Below are 22,066 nucleotides of genomic sequence, written 5' to 3'. Positions count from 1 at the left end.
AAGTCAAGACAGAACAGGAGGTAAAAATTGCTGTCTTCTTCTCACTCTCAATTTTTACATTCATCTAAAGCATATTCTGCACCAAGTGTGAAAGACCTTGACTTGTTCAGCCTATGCAGTCCATCTATTTGAAATGCACTTACATCAGCCTTTGACTCCTCTTGTGAATGGCTTCCCCGTATCAAGGACAGAAAACAGATACACCGTCACACATAGGCAGCTACATAATGAATGAAGAACCCAACTACAGGTGTGCAGATTTAATCAATCATCATTTAATTCAACACAGTAAAAGTCGTCTTTACATACGTATGTCCACTGACACATTTAACACACCAAAGGAAAGAGAGGACTGCTGAAAAATGATTGTCTTTCTCTCTATGTATTTTTACACAAAGCAAAATATACAGAAGAATACACATCCTGCCTTTACATCCTGCCTGATGTTGTCAATATCCTGCCAGTGCTATGCACTGTTTCGACAATGAGGTTCCAGCAGCCCTGCAAGCCTCATGTCCAAAGGGTTCTGTAGACAGAGTTGTTCTGCAAGCCTCAAGTTTTGGTTTATTCAATTGCCAAACATCTCCTTAGAAGATATAAAGAAACATGACAAATATCACAGTGTTATCACACTAAATAATAAAAAGTCCTTTAATGCTTCACAAATACAGTTTTTGACAAAGTCTAGGAATGATCAAATCCTCATCCTAAGAACTTCGCTCAGGTAAGTCAAAGGCCATTTTCAGGTGAGCACAGGCTGCCCCTGCAATTCACAGTTTGCAGGAACATGCCTCCTTAGCATTAGCTGCTCCCCAAGAGAATCCTTAACTAATACAGATGAAAACCTTACCCTAGCTTCCTCTTGCAGCGATGACTGCTTAGCATATACTGGCTGTATGTTTGGTAATGTACAAATCACAGAATCCCAACTAAAAAAGACCAACACAGTGCAGACAGGATGGACATATATGTAAACAAACTTGGTTATCAGCTTGCTTCTTGGAAGCGTGTTAAATAGGATTCTTCTTCCCTAACTTTATAATCGAACCATCAGGTATCTGGTCTAAGCTTATTTTTATGATCAATATAAAATCTCAGTGAATACACATGCTCAAGTGTTTCTAAAGTGCAGTAAAAATAAGGCAGGGTAGAAACCAGTAAATTGGAGTTACTAAGAGAAAAATATGACAAGTGAAACAAAGACTTGTTTTTCTTATTTTTGCTTTAAAGTGCTCCTGACCAAGAGTTAGCACAAGCCAAAACTTTCATTATGCTCTGTGGCATAAAGCAACTTTTTCTTGAGTATTCTTTTACTGCTGTATCTGGGGAGGAACAAAATGTAGTTGCAGGTATTGGCAAAAGGATAGCACTCATCTGGATTTTCTGCTTGAGGATCTGCAATAGAAAATTTAAAATGTTCCACTCCATGGCCAGGGATTCGATCAGATCCTGACAAAAAAGCTGAACAAAGGGGAAAAAGAAAAACAAAAACAAGTTAGCAAATTTAAAAAAATAAACAAGATAATGTTATCAGAGGATGAAAATCATGAGGGAAAATTAGTGTAAAAATACAGCTATTTCCATAAGCCAATTTTTTTTATTGTTGAATTTGTACCTGAATATAATAAAGTCTCTTGCTGATTCATAACTATAAGTGCTCTTTTACTTATATAGACTTTGTGGATGAGAAAGGCCAGGCTAGGTTTGACCTTCTACATTTAAAAAGGACTAGCTAGCTTCTGCGATTCTTTGAGAAAGCTGAAATGCTGACATCAGCATAGTCTGCTCACACAAGTTGAGGCCTCTGACCAACAACTGATAACCACAAAAGTAAAGGATAAAGTAATTGCAAGGTTCAAGGAAGTCAGATGCACTCGGGCAAGCCTCAAGGGATGTGAAAAGGGTCAGAACTGTGTCTGTGCAATTCTTTGTGTCACTTCTTCATGGCTTTCACTAGAAAATGTGGCGGGGGGGAAAAATGTCAAAAAGCACTTTGGAACTATAGTATTTTTATGTGCAAGCATCTAAAATGTGTGTTGTGAGGGAGAGAAAAGGGCGATGAAAAGTTTAAAATGCCTGATATATTACCAAGAAACAGTTTCTTTTTTTCTTCTGGGAGTTTGTGAAACACAGTCCAAAAATTCCTGATGGTTCGATCTGACTTTTTATACTGGCTGTATGTCACATTCTGTCGAAGAGATAAAAATAAAACTGGCCAGTTAATCCTAACTATTTCCATTTTTATTTAAAGCAACAACAGTTTATCCAATAAATTTTATAATCCTGTTCATAGATATTCAAATCCTCTTAACCTCTGCAATCTGCTTGTTCATTTGTTTTTCAAAGATTTTTGTAACAATCCTTGAGCTACGACTTGATTTTTAGTCCCCTTTATTCTTGTGACTGATGTAAATTAGAAACAGACTCAAAACAACACATATCAAGAAAAGAGAAAGTCCCTTGAGCTTCTGTTTTTCTGTTCATGACCTACGCACTCAACAGAAGAACAGGTCAGAAAGAGCTTATGCTCAGCAGATGTAGCAGAAGTACAGTGTGCTTGTATCCCATACCTTTTCCAGCAGATGCCAGTCAAATTTTGTGTGTCCCTGGAGAACAATCTGGAGCTCTACAGGGAGAAACATCTTCCACTGTCTAGCTGGGCAGCCTCTTAAAAACCCTTGCATAAAGTCCTCAAATGGCTTCCGTATCGATTCATTGAACACATAATTCACATACAAGTCAACAAATTCCTTCCTGCAAAGATATTTTGAATCAAACAAGCAATGCAATAGGTGCTTTTTTAAAAGGAGAATTATAAAGAACTTTATTCCTTATTCTTTTATTCCGTATGACCCGCTCTACTATAAAGACTCAGTCTTTACTGAGAGCAGTCATCACTGGCCATTATTTATTCACTGAATAAGGGGGGAGGATCATCACAAATAAAAGAGAATGCTGGCCAACATGGATTCATTTTGATGATACTCCTTGTACTTCATGTGACCTCTCCAATGAAATCCTATCAGACACTTCACTATTAAGATGGAACCTAGCAGACCTAAATGGTGTAAATTCAGCAAAACTCCAAACGAACGTCCAAGAATTACCCTGAAATCAAAATAAATATTTGCACAGCTGCTAATCAGTACAGTCTCCCTCTTCTCTCTATTTGTGATGGGGATACCTTTAGTGACATTGTAGTTGTACAATCAACTCAATGTAAACACTATGCTCCAAGCTTCTTAAAGAGCCCTTTCATGCATCCCTGTAGGTCCTCAGATCATATGCATAACTCAGGCCACAGAATTTCTCTCTGTCCCCCGTCCTCTGAAGTTAACATTGACACAATACCTTATTGACAGATTGCTCCTCCTCTGTTATATACAAGATACATTCCATATACGTAACTAAGCAGGAAACATTTTGCTTGTAAAAAAAAACCTTATAGAGGTGCACCTACAGCTGGATTTCCCAGACAAGTTGTCCATATTTCCCTGAAAATATTGTTCAGGGGTACTTTATACATTTGTTAGGAACTTCCTTGATAAGGTCAGGCATCTCTGTATATGCAGATGCCAGGGTGTCCAAGGATCCCCTTCTTATCCACTGCAGCACAAACTGCTGATGTCTGGCACATACGCAGCACATACAGCAAGAACTGAAAGCATGCAACCTGCTGGAGCAAGACCAACGGCACGATGCTGATGTTCAATATTTTCTAAGAGCATATGGGGATGGGTATAGATATGGTATTTCACACACTCACAACATGACAACAGCATAAGAAAAATAAAAATAAAACTGACCTGTTATACTTAGTGACAGGAATGTTGGCACCATCTTTTTTAAGTTCAACAGCAACCATGGAACCTCCTTCTTCCATTATCTATGCAAATAAATGAAAACATTGGATGCCATATCTATATATGACAGATATATATGTGCTACATCTATCTTTCTTTCTTTCTGTAGGGCCTGACAGAGCGCTCTTACTAGCTTAAGTTTACAGACAAGTTGTGTCGTTTACAGTGGGACATTGTCTTGCCTGAGTACATGCATGGCGTCTGAATGGCACAATAATGTCTTACCGTGAAGTCCATGTCCAGGCTCTCAATGATATGATCACATTCTTCATCCAAAATTCCCTGAAGACTCCTTTTGAAAAAACAAAGGGGAAAAAAAGAGAGAAGAAACATGACCATTTGATGCACTTTCAAATTCCGCTGAAAACCATCCTTTGACAAGCAGTATTTAAATGCATATACATACAGAACACCTATACTCACACAGAACCTTCATATATGGCCCTAAACTGATCTGTACACTTATGTCCCACTGCTGCCATGAGCTGAGGGCAGATGCCTTCACCGTGAAGGATTCCCAGCAAGTCCATCCCCACGCCCTGTGGGCATAACTTTACACAAAGTTCCATGGCAAGTGGGCTTGGGCCACAGCCTTGTTCTTCCAGGTATCATCTAGGGAGGAATTAAGTTGTGGACCAGTGGGATGATCTGGTAGAACTGTTTCGGGATGCAGCACCTCTCAAAGTATTGCAGGCAACCTGACATTTCAGTCCACCTGTGATTTTTCAGTCACTGGCTCGTGGGAAAGGGTTCTCATCTTCTCAGCTGCTTATAGCACTTGAGTGGAAAGCTGGGCTTCAGGGGCCTAGAAGCTTTATGTTGGTGGCAGCAGCACCTCTCCCTGCTGTATCTGCCCGAAATCTCCTTTCCCAGCATGTGGAAACCCTGCATGCGGGTTCTCAGATTTGGCACAATGGCAGCATATGCTAGTACTGTGCTTGTGCATAACATCATTGTGGAAACTGATAATCAGTAAATCAGACAAAAAACCAACATCTGTAATTGAGTGCTTAGTTCTTCCGAGTCCGAACTACAGCTCAAAGTGGTTTTAAACTGTATATTCAGAGTGTGGACTTAGCTAACATGGAGCAGAAATCTGACCCCTTCTAAGCCATGGGGCTCGGCTTTTTATTTTGGCGATGCCAGCCTCCGTTGGAGAGCAACATCCGTGCCCCGGCCAAGGACCACCTTGGAAATCCGTGGCTTTTAGCAGCTCCGCAACGGCAAACGTAGCTGCCACGGGTACTCCCAATAGGGCCTTGGAGATCTCCATGCGCATCGTCAAGCTAGGAGACCCGCCTCGGCTGTAGCATCCCAGCAAAAGCTCAGGCTGCGGCTGGCTCGTACCGGCCGGTGGCTGGCTCGTACCGGCCTGCGGCTGGCTCGTACTGGCCGGTCGCTGGCTCGTACCGGCCTGCGGCTGGCTCGTACCGGCCTGCGGCTGGCTCGTACCGGCCTGTGGCTGGCTCCAGCTCCTCGAGGTCCTCCAGGGTGGGCGCGAGGCCCAGCAGCTTTTTGTAGAGCGCCCTGGGGAAGGGGAAGGGCGCCATGCAGCCGTTGTACAGGGCCATTCCGCACAGCGTCCCGACCCGGAAGAAGATGTCCTCGCAGCTCGACGCCTGGTCAAAAACAAGCACGTACAAAAAGCCGTGACTGCCTTTCCCGGGAGCAGGCTCCCCACCTCCCCGGGCCGCGGGGCTGCCGGCCCCCTACCTGGCTGGGGAACCACACCAGGCCGGAGGCGACGCGGCGGAAGGCCCCGGTGCTGGGCTGGCAGAGGGTCCTGACGGCGACGCTGAAGAGCTCCTGGGACAGCCCGCCTTCGTCCACTCCTGCCTCGCCCACGAAGGACACCTGCGAGTCCCCAGACACCCATAGCGCCGGGGAGACGGGCACCGGCCCCCGCCGCGGGGCGGAACCCCTGTGCGCGCACCGCAGCGCAGCCCGGGGCGGGTTGGCGGCGCACCGGAAGTGGCGCGGCGGCGGCGGCCATGCTGCGCGGCGGCGGGCGCGGCGCGGCGGCGGTGCTGCGGCGGGCGGCGAGCGGCGGCGGGCAGCGCCAGGGGCAGGGCTCGGGCTCAGCGCAGCCGCTGGAGCCGTCGCTGCTGCGCTTCCTGGTGTGCCCGCTCTCCAAGCGGCCGCTGAGGTGAGGGCCGGGGGCCGGGGGCCGGGGCGGGCCCTCCGCGGCGGGAGAGCAGCTCTCGTTGCCCGCCCTTGGCCTACCGCTGCCCCGGGTCGAGCGAGAGGGGCTGCCAAAGGGCAAACCCGGGTTACTCACGCCTCCTCTTCTGTTTTTTTTCCCCTGACTTGCCTGGCCAGGTATGATGAAGCTACCAACGAGCTCGTTAACGAGGAGCTGGGCATTGCATACCCCATCATCGACGGCATCCCGAACATGATCCCAGAGGCTGCCAGGACAACTCAGAAGCAGCCCCCAGCTGAGGGCTCGAAGCAGCCCTGAGGACCCGCCAGCCACGGCTGTACACTGGGGCCGATGGCTGGAGGAGGCATGCTCCCCTCCCTGCCCACGCTGACTGTACTGGTTCCCCTCCTGTCCCTGGCAGGCTTGTTTTACTCAGCCAGTGTAGATGAAACCTTCCCACAGGGCTGCACCAGCACTAACAGCTTATGTTTCTACAGTCTCCTCCTTCCTGTTACAATACCAGTGTATGTATTCTTCCACCTGTGGACCTGGATGGGGATTAAGCTTTTTAGGCACAACTAGTGCGATGCATTTGCTAACCCCTGGGCTTCTCTAAAGCAATGCGGTTTTGTTTAATCTCATCAGGTATTGCAGTTGATTTGAGAGAGTTCCCTTCTGGCACTAGTGACTGTCGTCATTTTCCTAGTGATACCTGGAACTGTATGACGTCGTCTCCAGCAGCCTATTACTTAATTACTGCTACGGCAGATAAAGAGAAGGAATAATAAGCACTAATGCCTTCTAGTGTATCCCTTCAAGAGTGTTGTGCGTTTGTAGTGGCACTAATGAAAATCTTCTAAGTGGTGATCATTTTTATGAGGAAGAACTGTACCCTGACTGAAATAACTGAGCCTAAATAATAAGCAATGACAACATGCAGCTATATGAACCTCTCTTTGAATTACAAGCTTTGGTTTTGTTTTGAACTGATACATGTATGGAAATGTATTTGTCTTACTGTCAGAAGAACATAAAATAAATTAGGCTGATGTTTGATAACAAAACTTGAGTTAAATGAAGACATTTACTTGGATGATACCCATGTCTGTATGTCCAATAGCTGCTTGCTTCCCTTTTTTTTTTTTTTTTTCCTTTTAAGAAAAGATGGGCAAGTGACAACACTGCAGAAAAGATGTACTTGTGCATTGGGGGGTTTTGTTAGAGTGGCCTCCAACATATTCCAGTGTCTGCTTAGGAGATGTATGTCCCTGTACTATTTGTTAAATGTGTCTGAGTGCCCACGTTTAATAGCCAGGCTGGGTCATCTTCATTAAAGAGACTTCTCCTGACGGGTTAGAGGAAGAGTAACTCCAACTGAACCCAGGATTTGGTAGCCAAGTCGGCAGCTACATGCGCTGTTTAAGTATGTAGAGTATCTTTCCCCTTAGCACCATCTCCTCCTCGGCAGAGGGTGAACAGAAGATGCTTCTGCTAAATACTTCAATTTTCCCTGTTTTCATTTACAGCAACAGTAGAGAATGGAGTGACAGACCACTGTGAGGCTGTCAGGTGCAAAGAACTACGTTCTCGGTACTGTCTGACAAAATGTCTTCACAGGACACAGCTATGAAGGGGACAGGTTAATGCTACGATAATCTGTTACAAGGGTTTCTTTTTTATGTTTTGTTACTGGGTGGCTTATATCTGCAACACAGAAATATGAATGTCCTTTACCTGCTGCAAAATTCAGAAATGCAGCACCAAGTTGTAAATACTGCAGACCTCAGCGTCTCTTGGTGGGATACAATAAGGTAGTCAAATTGATCAGGCTGCTGCTGGGCAAATAGTGCTGTCATCCACGGTATGGAAGGCAGTGCCTGCAAGAGGCATATTCGAAGGCTGACTCTAGCTAGTGCAGCTGTTGGTTGGGGCAGCTGTTGGTTGGGGCTCCTTGTACAATCAGTGGAGAAGGACTCAAGATGCAGAGGACACTACAGAGCACAAGCCTTATTGCCTCCATAAATAAATTCCTCTTTCAGCTGATGTAGTGAGGAAGGGGGAAGGAAAGGTTGCTCTAGGGGCCATTGTGAATCTTCTCCTAAGCATACAGGAAGGAAAAGCTTTGACAGCTCTGGTTGCCAAGAAGGCTCACTCGGGAGGAACCAGAACCAGAGATTGATAGTTCCTGCCGCACGGGCGTGCTGCCAGGCTCTGACAGCCCTTGGGTTAGTGACTGATACAGCACATGGTCCCTGAGCTGAGCTCCACTCTGGGCAGGTGCCCTGTTCCCATGTCAGCCATCAAATGGCTTTTGCAGGGCAGGGCTAGCATTGCAATACCTGAAGAAACTGAAGCTGCCAGAACCTTTGGGTTTGTGTGGAAACCACAGACTAAAGCCACATGGAGACAGCAGCATTATAATCAGCTTTCCATCTCTCTTGCTGGCACTATCCTTCCTTTCCCTTCAGGCAGCATCTCCATGAGAGAAATCGCTTTTGTGGCTATGTCACTTGCTAGCCTCTAAGGCTGGCTCCCCAGCCACCAAGTTTTTCACGTACAGCAAACTAGCCTAGAGTCTTTAAAGTCAGTCTAGCAGTTACAGTAATGAACTTTGCCAATTACCAGTTTCCTGAGCGATCCTATTACATTACCCCAAAGCAACTTCACTGTAAATAGCACTGCCACTTGCATTTAACTTATGCCAACAAAGCTTGATGGCTACCTGGAATACATATGTAAGATACTACCCTCCAGATTTACTCTACATCCCCTATGGAACATGTTTTATAGTGATTTGATGAGTAGTTGTTTTGTTGTATGCTCAGTGAATACCGAAACCCTTCTAGCAGTACTTCAGTAACACTGAAAACCAAAGAACACTGTAGCAATATATGCAGAACTAACACAAATACAATTTGGTATCTTACCTTTAAGATCTTCTTGAATTGCTGGGTTGGTGCACCATTTAAATGGGTCCATATGTCTTGCAGAAGGCGCTCTCTTCTGACCAGAAAAAGCCAGTGTTCCTGGCCCATCGGTATTAAGCATAGCTGTAGATTGAAGTAACAGTCTGTTAGCAGTGTGTTTATCTCTTCTAAATTGTAAAAATTTTGCCACACTTACACCACTAGAAGAGAAGGACAGAATGTTGCATTCTGTACGATGAACAACGATCTTGTCTTGCCTGTCAAAGATGCATGGATATTTGGTCAGCTTCCATAGGGCTATCTGAAATGACAAGGAATAAAGAAAAAGATGGGTTGATTTTCTCTTGCAAAATCAGAGTTCGGGGGTACATGTGCAGACTGAACCACCAGTCTGTACCCTGGCAAACTCCTGTATCTCTGAAACATGCCCTTGTTGTGTACATGAACACTACGGCAACAGAGGCACATTTTCTAAAAGCAGCTTCTAAACACTTCTGTGAGAGGGAAACCCTGACAGAGAGGCATCTGAACTGTCTGTGCAGGCAGGCACTTGTGTTACAGTGCCCCGAGAAAAAAAACAAATAGTGATTTTAATAGCATCTTCCATAACTCAGCTAAACCAAAACACATAGTAAAAACGTCCTGGATACCCAGGTTATCGTACACTGTTGTTAAAAACTGGTGGGTTTATTATCTGTAATACCAAAAGTAGATATTGGTATACAAAATAAGCTAATTCAAAGTGTTACACCTCCAGTGTGATAAGGCAGCAACTTCGGGTAATGTCCTATTTGGCTTTTGATGCTATACTGTTTCTCAAACCTCCTCCTCTGCTCTGGTTAATTGGTACAAAATTGGTCCATTAGCAAATGAAAGCTTATGAAAGAATTAGGCAGTTGCCCTGGAAATTCCAGCCAAGTTGCCAGAAAACTGCATTTTTTGCCTAAGGAAGCCCCTACTATCCACATTTCCATTTCATGCTGCTTCCTGTGACACCGATTGCATTTGGTAGCTGATTTTCACTCCTTCACGTCATCAAGAAATTAACCATTTCACAGATTATTTTTTATTACCATGGCTTTGTTTTTAGATGTAAGTAAACTGAAATGGTCAATAGGGTTTCTACATAAAAGTTTAAAGACACCTCACAATATTTCTGTTAATTCAACATAATAAAATCCAGAGTAACGAGTATAGCAATCATCCCTCATGGTGCTATTTCACAGTGATACCAGTTCAAAGCAAACAGAGCTGCTCAAGATGCTGGAGGGCAGCTCCGACTCTCAGAACCAGGGGTCATCTCAGGAAAGGCACTATTGTAGCTGCTAAAATACTGGGGTGGTAAATGGCCTGCATAATTTAGAACAGCTGGAGAGCTAGGGAAAATGCAACGTCTTTGAGATGTACTGGGCTAGAGTCTGGAGTTGACTTTCATCTATATTGACTCATTTAAATAAAACAGAAAAAAAAAGTGTTTTGCACTGCTGGTAAGATTTTATACTTACTACTTCTGCATTAAAGAACGAACACCATTGGATAATCACTTTCACTTGAGGCACATAGAAGTTGTTTTCTTGTACTCTGAAACCAGTTCTGGAGTTCACCTGCATTGATAACAGGCAATATGAAAAGGGGTGTCAGCAGATCGAGTGAGCTATGCATCTGACTGGCAGGACAGGACTAAGGAGTAAAAGGACTGTCTGCAGAAAGAGCTCTGAGACCCTGCACAGAAGTGGTAGGATAAAAGTGCTACAAGTAGCACAGCACTCAACAGCGAGAAGTCTCAGAAAGCCATGTGTAAACTGAGAGGAAGGCAATTTTCATCTACAATGAAGATCCCTTAACAGGACTCCATCAGGAAAGGTATGTTTCACTTTGAGTGTCTTTTCACATTGCAGGACAATCTGAAGTTCCCTATTCACATTCATGCTTGTTGCCTGGCAAAGATACGATTTTGGAAGGGGGACAGTGAACATGTAAAGCTCCAAAGGATGTAAGCACTTACAGAGGAGTAGGCCTGCTGCACTTTTGAGTTTATTTATCTGGACAAATACAGATTCAAAAGCCTAAACATCGAGGCCCAAATCTGCATTCTCAGCCAAAAGGATATTCAATTCTGAACAAAATCTAATGACTCTCCCGTATTCATACTAAGTGCATGCTTGAGCTCTTGACTTTCCTAAACTTTGAACACCTCAGAAGGAGAAAGGATGGTTGTCAAGAACACAGTTATTGCCCCCTTTCTTCCCCTTGTTCGTATGCAGCTAAAGATGCTCTAATTCTATTGTCCCAGAAAACAACTCAGCTAACAGGCTCTTAAAGCATCGCACAGCAGCCACGATGTGCCAAGCAGGTGGGTTGTCTTTTAAATGCTGTGAGCAGTTACTGGGGTGGGGGATCTCACCAGCAGAAAGGGGAACGGGCATGCTGCGTCACGGACAGGACATCCATAGCTCTGTACGCATCAGTGCATGCACTCCTCACACCACTGAAAGCATCCCGCCCCCTGCCAGGGGCTATAACATGCTTCAGCTCTTCATTTCTATAGAGGGTCAGCCAGGCACAACTCAAGAGCAGGATTCCTTCAAAGCTATGCTGGTGTAAAGCCAAAGAGATTCCTGAAGCAATGACAAATGACAAGGCCCCATGTTCCCTTCTAAGAAGGAAACCCAGAGAATTTAACAAGTAAAAAGGATTAAAATACTCTTAACTCATACTGATACGTCCTATATAATCAGGATCCAAACGCTTTCTCACCTGGTAAAGAATCTGCAGTATTTGCAGAGTCACTGTTTCATGTGGGTGCAGGTTGTAGGGGTTTCTTTGCCAACCTCTGACTTCCATGATAAATTGAGACAGATTTTTCTGGGAAACCCTCTGATATAGAATGACCAGCTGCTTGAAAAAGGATGTATCTAGATTTGACCACAAGCATTCTGTAAAGAAAACAGCTAGTGAAGTATCCGTCACAGGTAACATGCAAATAACTGCAATTTGTGGATGAAGCCACATTTTCTCTTTTTATCACATGAACTAAACCAAAAAAAAAAAAAGCTTAATTTTGCACTATAAAAATTAGTAAACCTCAGACTGAGATGATTTTTTTTCTTGTGTCTTGCTGTGTAGTCCCCATGTTTCTACTCCTACCGAAAGCATTTCTTCCAGGCTGAACTTTGGAAGAAATTACATCAGCGATACTAACTCTTTCTCTGCAGCCGGAGGTGATCAAGCATTGAAATCGTTCAGTTCTATCATCATAAAACCCTACCAAGAGTTTGCAGGTCCTTTGGCTGGAGTTTCGTGATGGCTTGTGCTAGCAGCCTGAGACAACGGTAAGAGCTTTCATCCTCTCCCTGCAGAAGGAAAGGCAAGATCAAGTAGACCCTGAAATTTTCAGGTGAGATGGGAGAGGAAGACAATGATGGCAGTAATTTCTCAATCTCCTTTTGCACCTTCAGAGGAAAAAAAAAGAGACAAGGGTTAAAAATGCAATTATGTTTTGCCAAAATCATCTGTGAATTAGATTGGCACGGAAATTCCCAAGTTTCATGCACAAATCCAGAGCTCCTCAGTCAGTATCTGTGCAGTGACAATCCTTATATCGAATCCTTACCTCCTGGAAGACTTTTGGTTTCTTGCTGATCTTCTCATAAAAATGTTGCACTTCTGACATGTCTACACCCGAGACCTCTTTGGAAGTTTTGAAATGTTTGTCTCTATCACAAAGGAAAAGAAGAACACCAAATGATGTGAGAAGCTGGTTTTTGTTACTAACTGAATAGCGAAGCATCCTAACATCAGAAAATACTTGGAAAGTTCAGCCCTGATGCCAGTGGGTATAATTTGATCTGTTCTATGAAGATATTCTCACTGATTAATATTCTGTCCTTCCTGCCTTGTGTAGCTGCGCACCGTTAATGGTAGGCTTCCAGTATTTCACCCTAAAATGACTTGCACTTCAGTGCTGGGAGGAGCTATTTTGGATCCTTTGGAGCCGTAATATTGCCTAAAGGGATTATCATCATATGTCAAATGTCACTGTGGGAAAATCTGCTAGAATGTGAGCTTCTACAGCAAATTTCAATAGGACTGGAGGGATAAAAAACTTAATTTTAACTTGGGCTTTGAAAAATACAAACTTGCTTCTTGCAAATTCAGATACGACTAATCTTCTCTACATATGTGGGCTAAAATAACACTTTCTGGTCAGTTTACATGCAGCCAATCTATTCTGTTACATCTAAGTCAGCACACACTACCTTTTCTCCAGGAAGCTTCCATTGATGCAAGCCTCGGATGAAAAGATCAGTCTGATATTCCTGGTAGTAAAAAACAAACCAAAGTCAATCGTTTCAACATGAGTAGCAACTTCAGGTTTTTAATTCTGAAAGAACAAAAACCACATGTACAAGTGTGTCTGCACCTGGCCACATAAAACTTTTCTTAGTGTTACTTTATTGAGAGCGTTGCAGAAGACGACGTATTCGAGGAGTTAGTGAACTTTGGCAAGCCACCTCTGCTGTCCTGGGCTTTGTGAGGGAACCTGCTCACCTGCCCCATGCCAGCTTGTGCTGCGTGCCGGTGGGTGTTCTTCTCCTGACAGGTTGGGACATTGTCTGGTTTTGTCGTTATACAAAAGAAAAGGCGCTGCGGCATGGAGGGGAGGAGGAACCCCTTCACAGACGGGATCTCTGTAGCAAGCTGAGGGAAAATCCATCAGGATGTCCATTTGCTGCTGCATGAACACTGGGTTGCCAGCGTCTGAAGGGACATTAGACTTACTCACTACCGGTATTCCTGGTTCTATCCTTATTAAAGCAGCTATTTTATCAGGCAATTTGCTGTCAGGCCCTTCCTGTTGAGATCTGGAAAGAACCCTCTCTCTCTCTCACCCTCTCAACAACCACGTCCAATATGATCCAAACCACACTAAAAGTGGTCAGAGAAAAATTTAGATCTAAATTAGGCAAGGTTTTTAAATGCTCAAAATCACCAGCTGGAGTCAGACTTTCCCAAAGAAAATAACCTCCCACATAAGATCTGAAAAAAGACTACATAATCATAATTCTCAGCCATAAGTGTAAGGCTTCCCACAGTAGTATATACTTACTGCTTTTGAAAATGGGTAACTAAAGAAGGGATCACTAATTTTTAAATGCTGACACACACAAAACACTTGAGTACTCTGAATTACAATTTTTGCACAAGGCCTCGGTCTGCAGACCAAATCTTTCACTGATTTAACTTGCCACCTCTTCATCAGCTTAACAACCATTCTGTGCAAGAAGAGGAGGACAGGCTTCCAAAGCCAGGCAGTACGTCTGCTCTGTTCCTGCAAAAGGGTTATTGAAGGGCTGTTGCTTATCAACATCTCTTTTTCCTGTGCAAAACTAGGTAAGAAGTGCTGGTACAAGATTCTGCGTCGGCTAAATTCTTGAACATCAGTTCCTACAATAGTCTCTGAAGAATAATAGTTTTTAGAGAAAATCATGTATCAGGGGGGAAAAAAACCCCACCATGTTTCCAACTTACTTTTTTATAGTCTCCCAGTGTTGCAAACTGGAATTAGAAATCCATGCATCCACTTCCTTATCCTTCAGAGTGGCAGTTCCATTCAAATAGGCATTCTGTGTGAAATGCATGAAAATATTGACAAGATTACAGGTCTAGCAGATGGGATTCTTCTTCTTCAAGCCAATCATTACAAGAAGATTTCAGTCTAAGTATGAGCAAATTAATGGTCATCCAGCATGATCCAGATGCATTAACCACAGAACAGATATATAATCGCAATACAAGTTAGTTTCTGGGTAAGTATGGAAAGAACTGCAGGAAACATATATGAACTTGGAGCGCTAAAAGCAGTATGGAAAATCCAAATGTTTCCAGCAGTAATGTGAACAATGGTAACATTAGAAGCCATGATCAAATACGCACGTACCATTTTCTTCTTGCAAAGGACAATACTTCGGTTTCCTCCTGCAGTAATTTCAATCACCTTTTGTGACGCGTTCTTTTCTGTGAAAGAATAAAAAGATTTTCAAAGGAACATTTGAAGAGACAGTCATTATCTTCAGACAGTTCAGTGCACAGATGTGGAACAGCAAAAAAACCCTCAGATAGCAGCTGTCTGTCTAAAAGTTGATTCTATATGACCATTACCCATGATGATAAATCAAGCAGCAAATGGAATTATCCATTGCTAGAATCTGTTGGGATGACCAACCAAGCATGAGACATAATGTTAGCCTCAGTGTAAACATGAAATCGAGAAAGCAATTATCTCCCTGGAAAAAACGAATACAGATTGTACACATCTGCAATGGTTATTACCCTGACAGGATTTTCCAGTATTCACTGGTGAACTGATGGGAAGTGGTATCAACTGATAAGGCTTTCTCTCGTCTCCCAGCTGTCCTTCACCAGAACCAAACGAATAGACTTTGTCCAAGGAGGGGACATAGACCAGGGTGTGCTGTCTGTTCAGAAAAAGAAGGTCATAATAAGCTAATACCACTGGACTAGTCAGAATAAAATTTACAGATACGTTTTCAGAGTGGATAGCTGAGGCTTGTCTTTAAGAGTCCTGACAGTCCAGCTATAGAATCCCTTTAACCAAAGTCTTAGGACACTTCCTTGCATAAACATTCAGCAATAAAGAAACATATGGACTCAAATTTCCTATACTATCCTCCAATGTTTGTAATTTACCCTGGTTCCACATACAAAAATAAAGTGTTATGCCTTGCTAGCTTCACGCCCTTCCATTTTTTAAAGCGCAACTTCTATGCTGCTGAGCCTAATTCAAAGCCCAGGGAAGTTGACGGGAGACATTTTCTGGCCCGGTTCCACAAAGGCAGAATGAAACTGGATAATTATCATCACTCTTTGGTTCTTTCTAAGGACGCACCAATTTGTCAAAGCGGATGGGAATTCAGCGACTTTCCCGACGCAGGCTTTTGACACTCTTTTGCCCTTTGGAGCCCAGTGCACCCTCCGTTTCTTAAAAGAGTAAAAAACCAAGGGCTCCTGGTGTTTTTTGCAGCCCTCTTCCTCTGCTCGGCATGGGCTGAGAGTTCTGCCTTCACTGGGGCTGTGGCAGGAGGGCGGCTTACACTTGAAGAGTGGACGATATTCTGACAGTGCTGACCTAGTGGGATACAGGGATTTGAGTATCTTGGTGACTCCCCTCCCTACTGTTCTTCAGCGATTTCCCTAAGACCTTGACCTTAGAAGGCACGTTAGGGGCACTTTCCCACCTGCCGCAGGCAACCTGCGAAACTCTTGCTCCCCACAGCTCGGCCACCACACGAGGCATGAGTTCATTCCGGGTGGAGTTGTGACCAAGCTGGCCAGCCTCTCCTGCTCCAAAGGTGCACACCAACCCCTCCTTAAAGATGAAGAAACAAACAATAGGATCACTGTATTATTAACGTCATTCAAATGGTCATCGCCGAGAGTGAGAGCCAGCAAGACAGAGTATGTTATATGGGACTTGATTCAAAACACCTCTGATTCAAACACAGGTAGAGTTCACGTCGCATCAAGCCTAATCTTACGTTGTCTAATGTCCAAATCATTTAACTCCTGAGAAAAGCCATTTAAATCCTAAGAATAATTAATTCCCTGTTGTTTAAGAGTTTTACTTGTGTAAGTAAACCCTAGTGAATTAGCTGTTGTTCACATTTTCTGAAGTCCCCAATATGCTACAAAAAAGATAGTATTTTCAAAAATACTGAGAGTTGAACTGCACCTCTTTGCCCCAGGATTCCCACTCACCATCTCCCTGCAAAAGTTTGCATGCAGGTGATAGGAATCTGAGAAAAGGCCAGTTTTCCCAATAGCTTAGTTAGCATCCCTTGGGGATCGTCTTCAGACTCGGATGGAAGCAGGTGTTGCCATCCCGATTTCTCCATGCTGACTTTTAGCAGCATATCTTTTCTCCCAGGGTGAGGTCTCAGATGCTGACTTTCCATTTCAGACTCACCTTGGAGAGAACTGCAGTATGATCTGCCCCACATGAGATAAATACAGTTTTCCAGTGCTCTAATGCTCCAACATACGATGGGCAGTCCCTGTCTGGAAAGAAGATAGCACTGCTAAAGTGAAAGAGTACTGGGAGGTCTCACACAAAGAAAGATTTAGAAAAAAGGGGCTTTTAGCGCTTTTCAGTCCTGTCTTACAGCAATTCATGTATTTACAACTTGGTTTTGAGTTGTTTTCTACCCTCCACTATAACATACTCTTTCTCATAATGTTCTGTCATTTTCATAGCATTTTCTTTTCATTTATGTTCGATCTGAAACAAAGCACAGCACTGTCACATCTGCTTGCCAAAAGGTGCTTGGCTTCAAAATACCTGACTCTCAAGGGTGTGGACTGATTCAGGTCCTGCTGGCTTCAGGTTCTGTCTGGCTAGGGCAACTCTGCTCTAGCCTTCTAGGTTTGAAGACAATGGGTGATTTTAAGTCTTCTCTCACCTTGCGTTTCCAGAGAATTAAAGAAGGCAGAGGTATAAAATTAATTTCTTTCATGCAAGACTGCCTGGAGAGAGAATGGGAGTGGAAAGAGACCTCTGAGACATACGGTTTTAAGAGCCCATGCTATCCAGTTGGCCACATAACACCATTGGAAGTTCTCTACAGAAATGCAACCCCTAAATCCCTTGTCCCTGCATGCGTTTCCTGGTCAGGATACAATAGCTCAGAAACAACTTATCCAGGTATACTTTCTTCAGAAGACTTTACTGTCCACTGCTGCTCCAAAGGAGCTTGACAGTCGGGAGCCACTCCTGTGTCTGCAGTAAGCTCACCGGCCAGGAAAACACCTTCCTACTGCTTTACTCTCCAACTGTGGTCCTTCCTTACCTTTTGTGTCTCCGAGTCCCAGCTGTCCAAAATCATTCTTTCCCCAGGAGTACACCGCTCCAGACAGTGACACAGCGGCGCTGTGAGCTCCTCCAGCAGCAATCTGAGCGAGTGGGATGCCCTTTAGTCTTTCCACCAGCTGTGGTTGAGGGATGAGCGTGGTTTGGCTCCCTACTCCAAGCTGCCCGTGGGTATTCTGGCCCCAGGTGAAGAGCTCGCCTCCTTCACGCACAGAACAAAAGGAAACAGCTCAGACTCATTGCTTCCCTTGAGTCTTTGCACTTTAGGAGTGGGAGCAAAAATCAGCGCTGTTTTCAGGGATCTAGCTGCAAGGTGAGAGACCATCAGCAGCAACCAAATCTCCCTGTTTGCTTCTGACCCCTTCAGGGCAGTCCCATGCTGCTTGTGGGACTCAGCACAGCAAGAATAAAGGCCGGGTGCTTCCACCTCTAAAGCCATACTTGCAAGAAGTTCCCAACCAGAAAGGTGCTCCAACTTAAGAATGAGCAGGTCTGGTGACCGCAGAGTGGGGCGGCCGTGTCTGCTCTCCACAACACACCTTTGCGGAGGGGTAGGGCTCAGGAACTGGAGAGAGACATAGCTCCAGGTCCCTGGGTGCTGGGAGGACAGGGCAGCGCTGACAGCCAATGCACTTTGTGTCCCCCACCCCATGGCTCATTGCTCTCTAATGAGATGTCACCAACTACTGGACACAGTTCAAACACTCCCTTCCAAGAGCAAGCCTGCCATAATGTGACTCCCATTTGGAGGAAAAGTGTGCTTGAAAGAGGCTACCTCTGGAGAGCGCCATGGCGTGCTGGTCCCCACACGCTATTTGAACAATATCTTGGTTTCCTAGTTCTTTCACCAGCCTACAAAAATAACGGGGAAAAAAACCAAATCAAAATAGATAGATGCTGTGCCATGAGACAAAGTAAAGGAAGAAGATTCTCTGCTCACCAAGTTCTAGCACGTTTAGCGGGAATTACGTGGAAAAATATAGGTCACCTGTAAGTTGATTCACCCTGCTCTTACGCTAGCCTAGTGTAGCTGGGCTAACTGATTCGATTGTGGTCTGCACCATGGGAAGCTGGAAGAGAATCAGGCTCAACCCTGGGCAAGATAACAGAAAATCCCACAGCAAACTGCTGTGCCGTTTTTAGATGATGGTCACCCTCACAGCTTAATCAGAAGGTGGCAAGGTTCAGGTGTGCTTGGGTCTTTCACCCACAGCTTTCCCAAGCCATGTGTGGTGTGCAAGTCATTTGCATTACTCCGGTATACGCTACCAATCCTTACTAACTTTGAGAGAAATCTGTCTCCTGTGCATCCCAAGCAGCTCATATCTTGGTGTTATCCTCAAAATCAGTGCAATTCCTACTGGGTAACAGAAGAAGATAAAGTTTTGGGGACAAGGCATGAATGTGTTCATTCATTCCCTCTCTACAACAGGAACACGCCTCAGTCTCTTGGATGTTACCTTTAGGAAAAGTGGGCCACATTTTCTGACTGTTACCATCCATACCTCCACCCCGTGAAAGCTTCTCACCTTGTCTTAGAGCGGTCAGCTGAAGCCGTAGCCCACTGTTCAGAAAGCTTCCCATCGGGGGAGAGAAAGAGCTTATGTGTTGCATCGTGGTTTGAACATTGCACCTTCCCATTCCTCTGCGACTGTGTGTGCTCTGCAGAACAAATACGGACAGGCAGGACAGTCACGCTAAGGCAGGGGGCATCTTACCCATCTTGGCCCCTTTCCCAAGACCTCTGTGTGCTACTGCTTTCACCAAGAGCTTCTGCTCCTCAGGAAGAAGTGAGACAAGTGTGTATGACTTATTTTTTTCAGGCCCCTTGGAGTTTCAGTGTCCTACCCACTGCTTGGTTTCATGCCAGACAACTCTCCTGGCTGTCACTAAAAGACATTTCTCCATCTCTTAGGCTGCTGTGTCACCAGCTCCTAAGATGATGCGCAAAACGTCAGCAGAAGCACACTCTGCTACTGTTGCACAGCTGTGGAGAGTGTCCTGGGGAGATAAAGCACTTCCTGAGGTATCTGACCACCCCAGATTTGTCACAGCCTTGGGGATGGGGTGCCTTGAAGTCAGATGTTGGATAAGACACTGGAGAAGCAATGGCGGAAAATTCACACATTGCCTATTTACAACAGAAGGAAGTCCCTTCTCGTCTGCAGCCGAGGGGCTGCAGGTGCTTTCCTGACCCTGAGGCACCAGATCTACGCAGTCACTCGCGTGTGGCCCCACTGCAGCCCAAGTGCCGGAGAGCCAGGATGCCCAAGCGTGAACGGCAGCCAGCAGCAAAGCTTCCCTGATTTGCCTAACACCTCCGGGGAGGCCCACTGTTGGCAGGCTCCCTGTCCCCCCTTCTCACACCTCCCCAGCTTAACCACAACGTGTAACCACAGAGGAAACTAACGTCTCTTCCCCGCCGCGGTCTCTCCCCCGCCAGCCGCCCCCGGCTGCTGCGCACTGGGACGTCCCTCAGCACCGCACGCAGCGGCTCGCTCCCCCTGCGAGGCAGCGCGGCAGATTATTGCCTATTTCACCTCCACGGACCCCTCCCGGAGGGTCTCACCGCCGGGCGCACGGCACCGCCGGCGGGTCTGCCGTCGGCCAGGAGGCTCCCACCCCCCGCAGGGCTCCAGCCGCCCCCGCCGCCCTCCCCGACGGCTCCGCCACGCCGCTCCCGCCAGCCGCTACCTTCCGTGCGCCGCGGCCGCCGCGGGGGACCGCTCCCCCGGCCCCGCCGCCGCCGCCGCTGCTGCCGTCCCGCCGCCATCCCGCGCTCGCCCGCCGCCCGACAGCTCGGGCAGCGCCGGGGGCAGCGCCGGGACCGCCCCGCCCGCCCCGCCCCGGCGGGGAAACGGAACCGAAACTCGGCGGGTGCCGCAGCAGCGGGAGGAGAAGCGGGCGCGGCCGGTTCCCGGGATCCCCGGCACCTGGAAGTCCGGAGGTGGCCAACTCCGACCCCTGCGCTGAAAACGTGTGAGCTGGTGGGCGCTGGTGAAGCGGCTCTCCTCGGTCCGCGGGAGGCGGCTGGTGCTCGGGGTGGGAGGAGAGGGGAAACCAGAAGCCGGGTGGAAGGATGCCGGGGTGTTCCGCGTGGAAAAGCACCCGTGTGACTTCATTATCCACCTCGGAGAGTGACCCGCCTGTGTCCATCCTTTATAGCTTTCTGTGAGCTCAGAGACCTACTCTGCTGCTCCCTGTATCCTGAGTAAGCGCCCGCGCAAATTCAGAGGGGCTACTTGGCTGCGTGAAGTCGAGCAGCAAGTGAAATGCCCGGTCTAGAAATACATCAACGTCTAAAAATCTGTCTGCTTCCATTCTCACATAGTCTCTCCTATCGTCTGCTAAATCTGCCCCCGTGCCTTCACAGCCCCTGGAAGCTTCCCCCCCCTAGAAAGGCCACCCGGTCCACCCCATCTCCCACACTTTCTGACTGGAGTGATGCATGCAGGACCATCTTGATGATGAAATAAGGGATACCCATGTGAATGATGAAATGGATCAAAACACGTAAGAGCGTTTTCGTGGTATTCCTAATAGCTTCCACCGATGAATTAAATTCAATCTGCTTAAGAAAAATTTATGCTGCTGAATACTAAGCACGGATTTCAGTGGGGCACTCTGCAAAAGTCCCAAGAAGCACAACATGAATCTACAGGTTTATACTGGCGTTCACTGAAACACAGTGGAAAATTCGCTACTGAGACACCAGAAGCATTTAATGTATTTGAATGGAGCTGCCTGTGGCACACAAAAAGGCACACAGAGGCCCCTGAGGTGAAGAAAAAGGGATGTGGAGGGGCCGCGGAAGCAAAGCAAGGGGAACCTGGGGCATACAGTAATTGACTTCTCCCCAAGGAGGAGCAACCCAGCCTGTCTTTCCCAGCCACTTTCCTACACACACTACGGGCACCTTATCTCCTTCCACAGTACATAGGAGGGTCTTGGGATCGAGAAATACCCAGCTAGAGCTGTGAGGCCAAAGCACGAGCTGCGAAGGGACACTAGAGGTCCTTCTGCACCAAAATACGAACTAACGCCTCCTCCCTGGGAGGAAAATCTGTGCTCCAAGCAGAGGCAAGGGCACTCGCCTCCTGTTTGGCACAGAAGAGATTCGAGGGGAGGAAAGGAAACACCTCGATATCCTTCATCCTTTCGGAGCTACATTTTTCCTCCTGCCAAGTGGACTGCTGACAGTGACTTCATGTCAGAAAGGCTTGCTCTGGTAAGCTGCTGCAGGTTC

At 46.0% G+C, this 22,066-nt stretch overlaps 2 protein-coding genes across 2 annotated transcripts; one reads left to right on the top strand and one right to left on the bottom strand.

Annotated features, from left to right (window-relative positions):
- Nucleotides 1-914: 914 nt before the first annotated feature.
- On the bottom strand, nt 915-20,593 carry LOC104252924 (probable E3 ubiquitin-protein ligase HERC3). The gene is made up of 23 exons (XM_059817658.1): nt 20,548-20,593; nt 19,350-19,482; nt 18,596-18,672; nt 17,801-18,022; nt 16,921-17,012; nt 16,193-16,323; nt 15,267-15,412; nt 14,875-14,951; nt 14,466-14,560; nt 13,193-13,252; nt 12,547-12,649; nt 12,202-12,385; nt 11,691-11,869; nt 10,442-10,537; nt 9,121-9,234; nt 8,934-9,056; nt 5,577-5,717; nt 5,316-5,482; nt 4,089-4,155; nt 3,807-3,886; nt 2,571-2,754; nt 2,089-2,188; nt 915-1,461 (listed from the first exon to the last, which is right to left on the bottom strand). The coding sequence occupies exons 1-23, from the start codon at nt 20,591-20,593 to the stop codon at nt 1,247-1,249; spliced, it is 2,832 nt and encodes a 943-aa protein (XP_059673641.1). The 3' UTR covers nt 915-1,246.
- On the top strand, nt 6,312-7,067 carry PIGY (phosphatidylinositol glycan anchor biosynthesis class Y). The gene has a single exon (XM_059817659.1). It carries the CDS (start codon nt 6,358-6,360, stop codon nt 6,586-6,588), a length of 231 nt encoding a protein of 76 aa, XP_059673642.1. The 5' UTR covers nt 6,312-6,357; the 3' UTR covers nt 6,589-7,067.
- Nucleotides 20,594-22,066: the final 1,473 nt, after the last annotated feature.

The sequence above is a fragment of the Gavia stellata genome, chromosome 5, assembly GCF_030936135.1.
Source record: "Gavia stellata isolate bGavSte3 chromosome 5, bGavSte3.hap2, whole genome shotgun sequence".
NCBI lineage: Eukaryota > Metazoa > Chordata > Aves > Gaviiformes > Gaviidae > Gavia > Gavia stellata.
The sequence above is the reverse complement of the archived record's forward strand: the minus strand, read 5'-3'. Positions and strand labels throughout refer to the sequence as shown.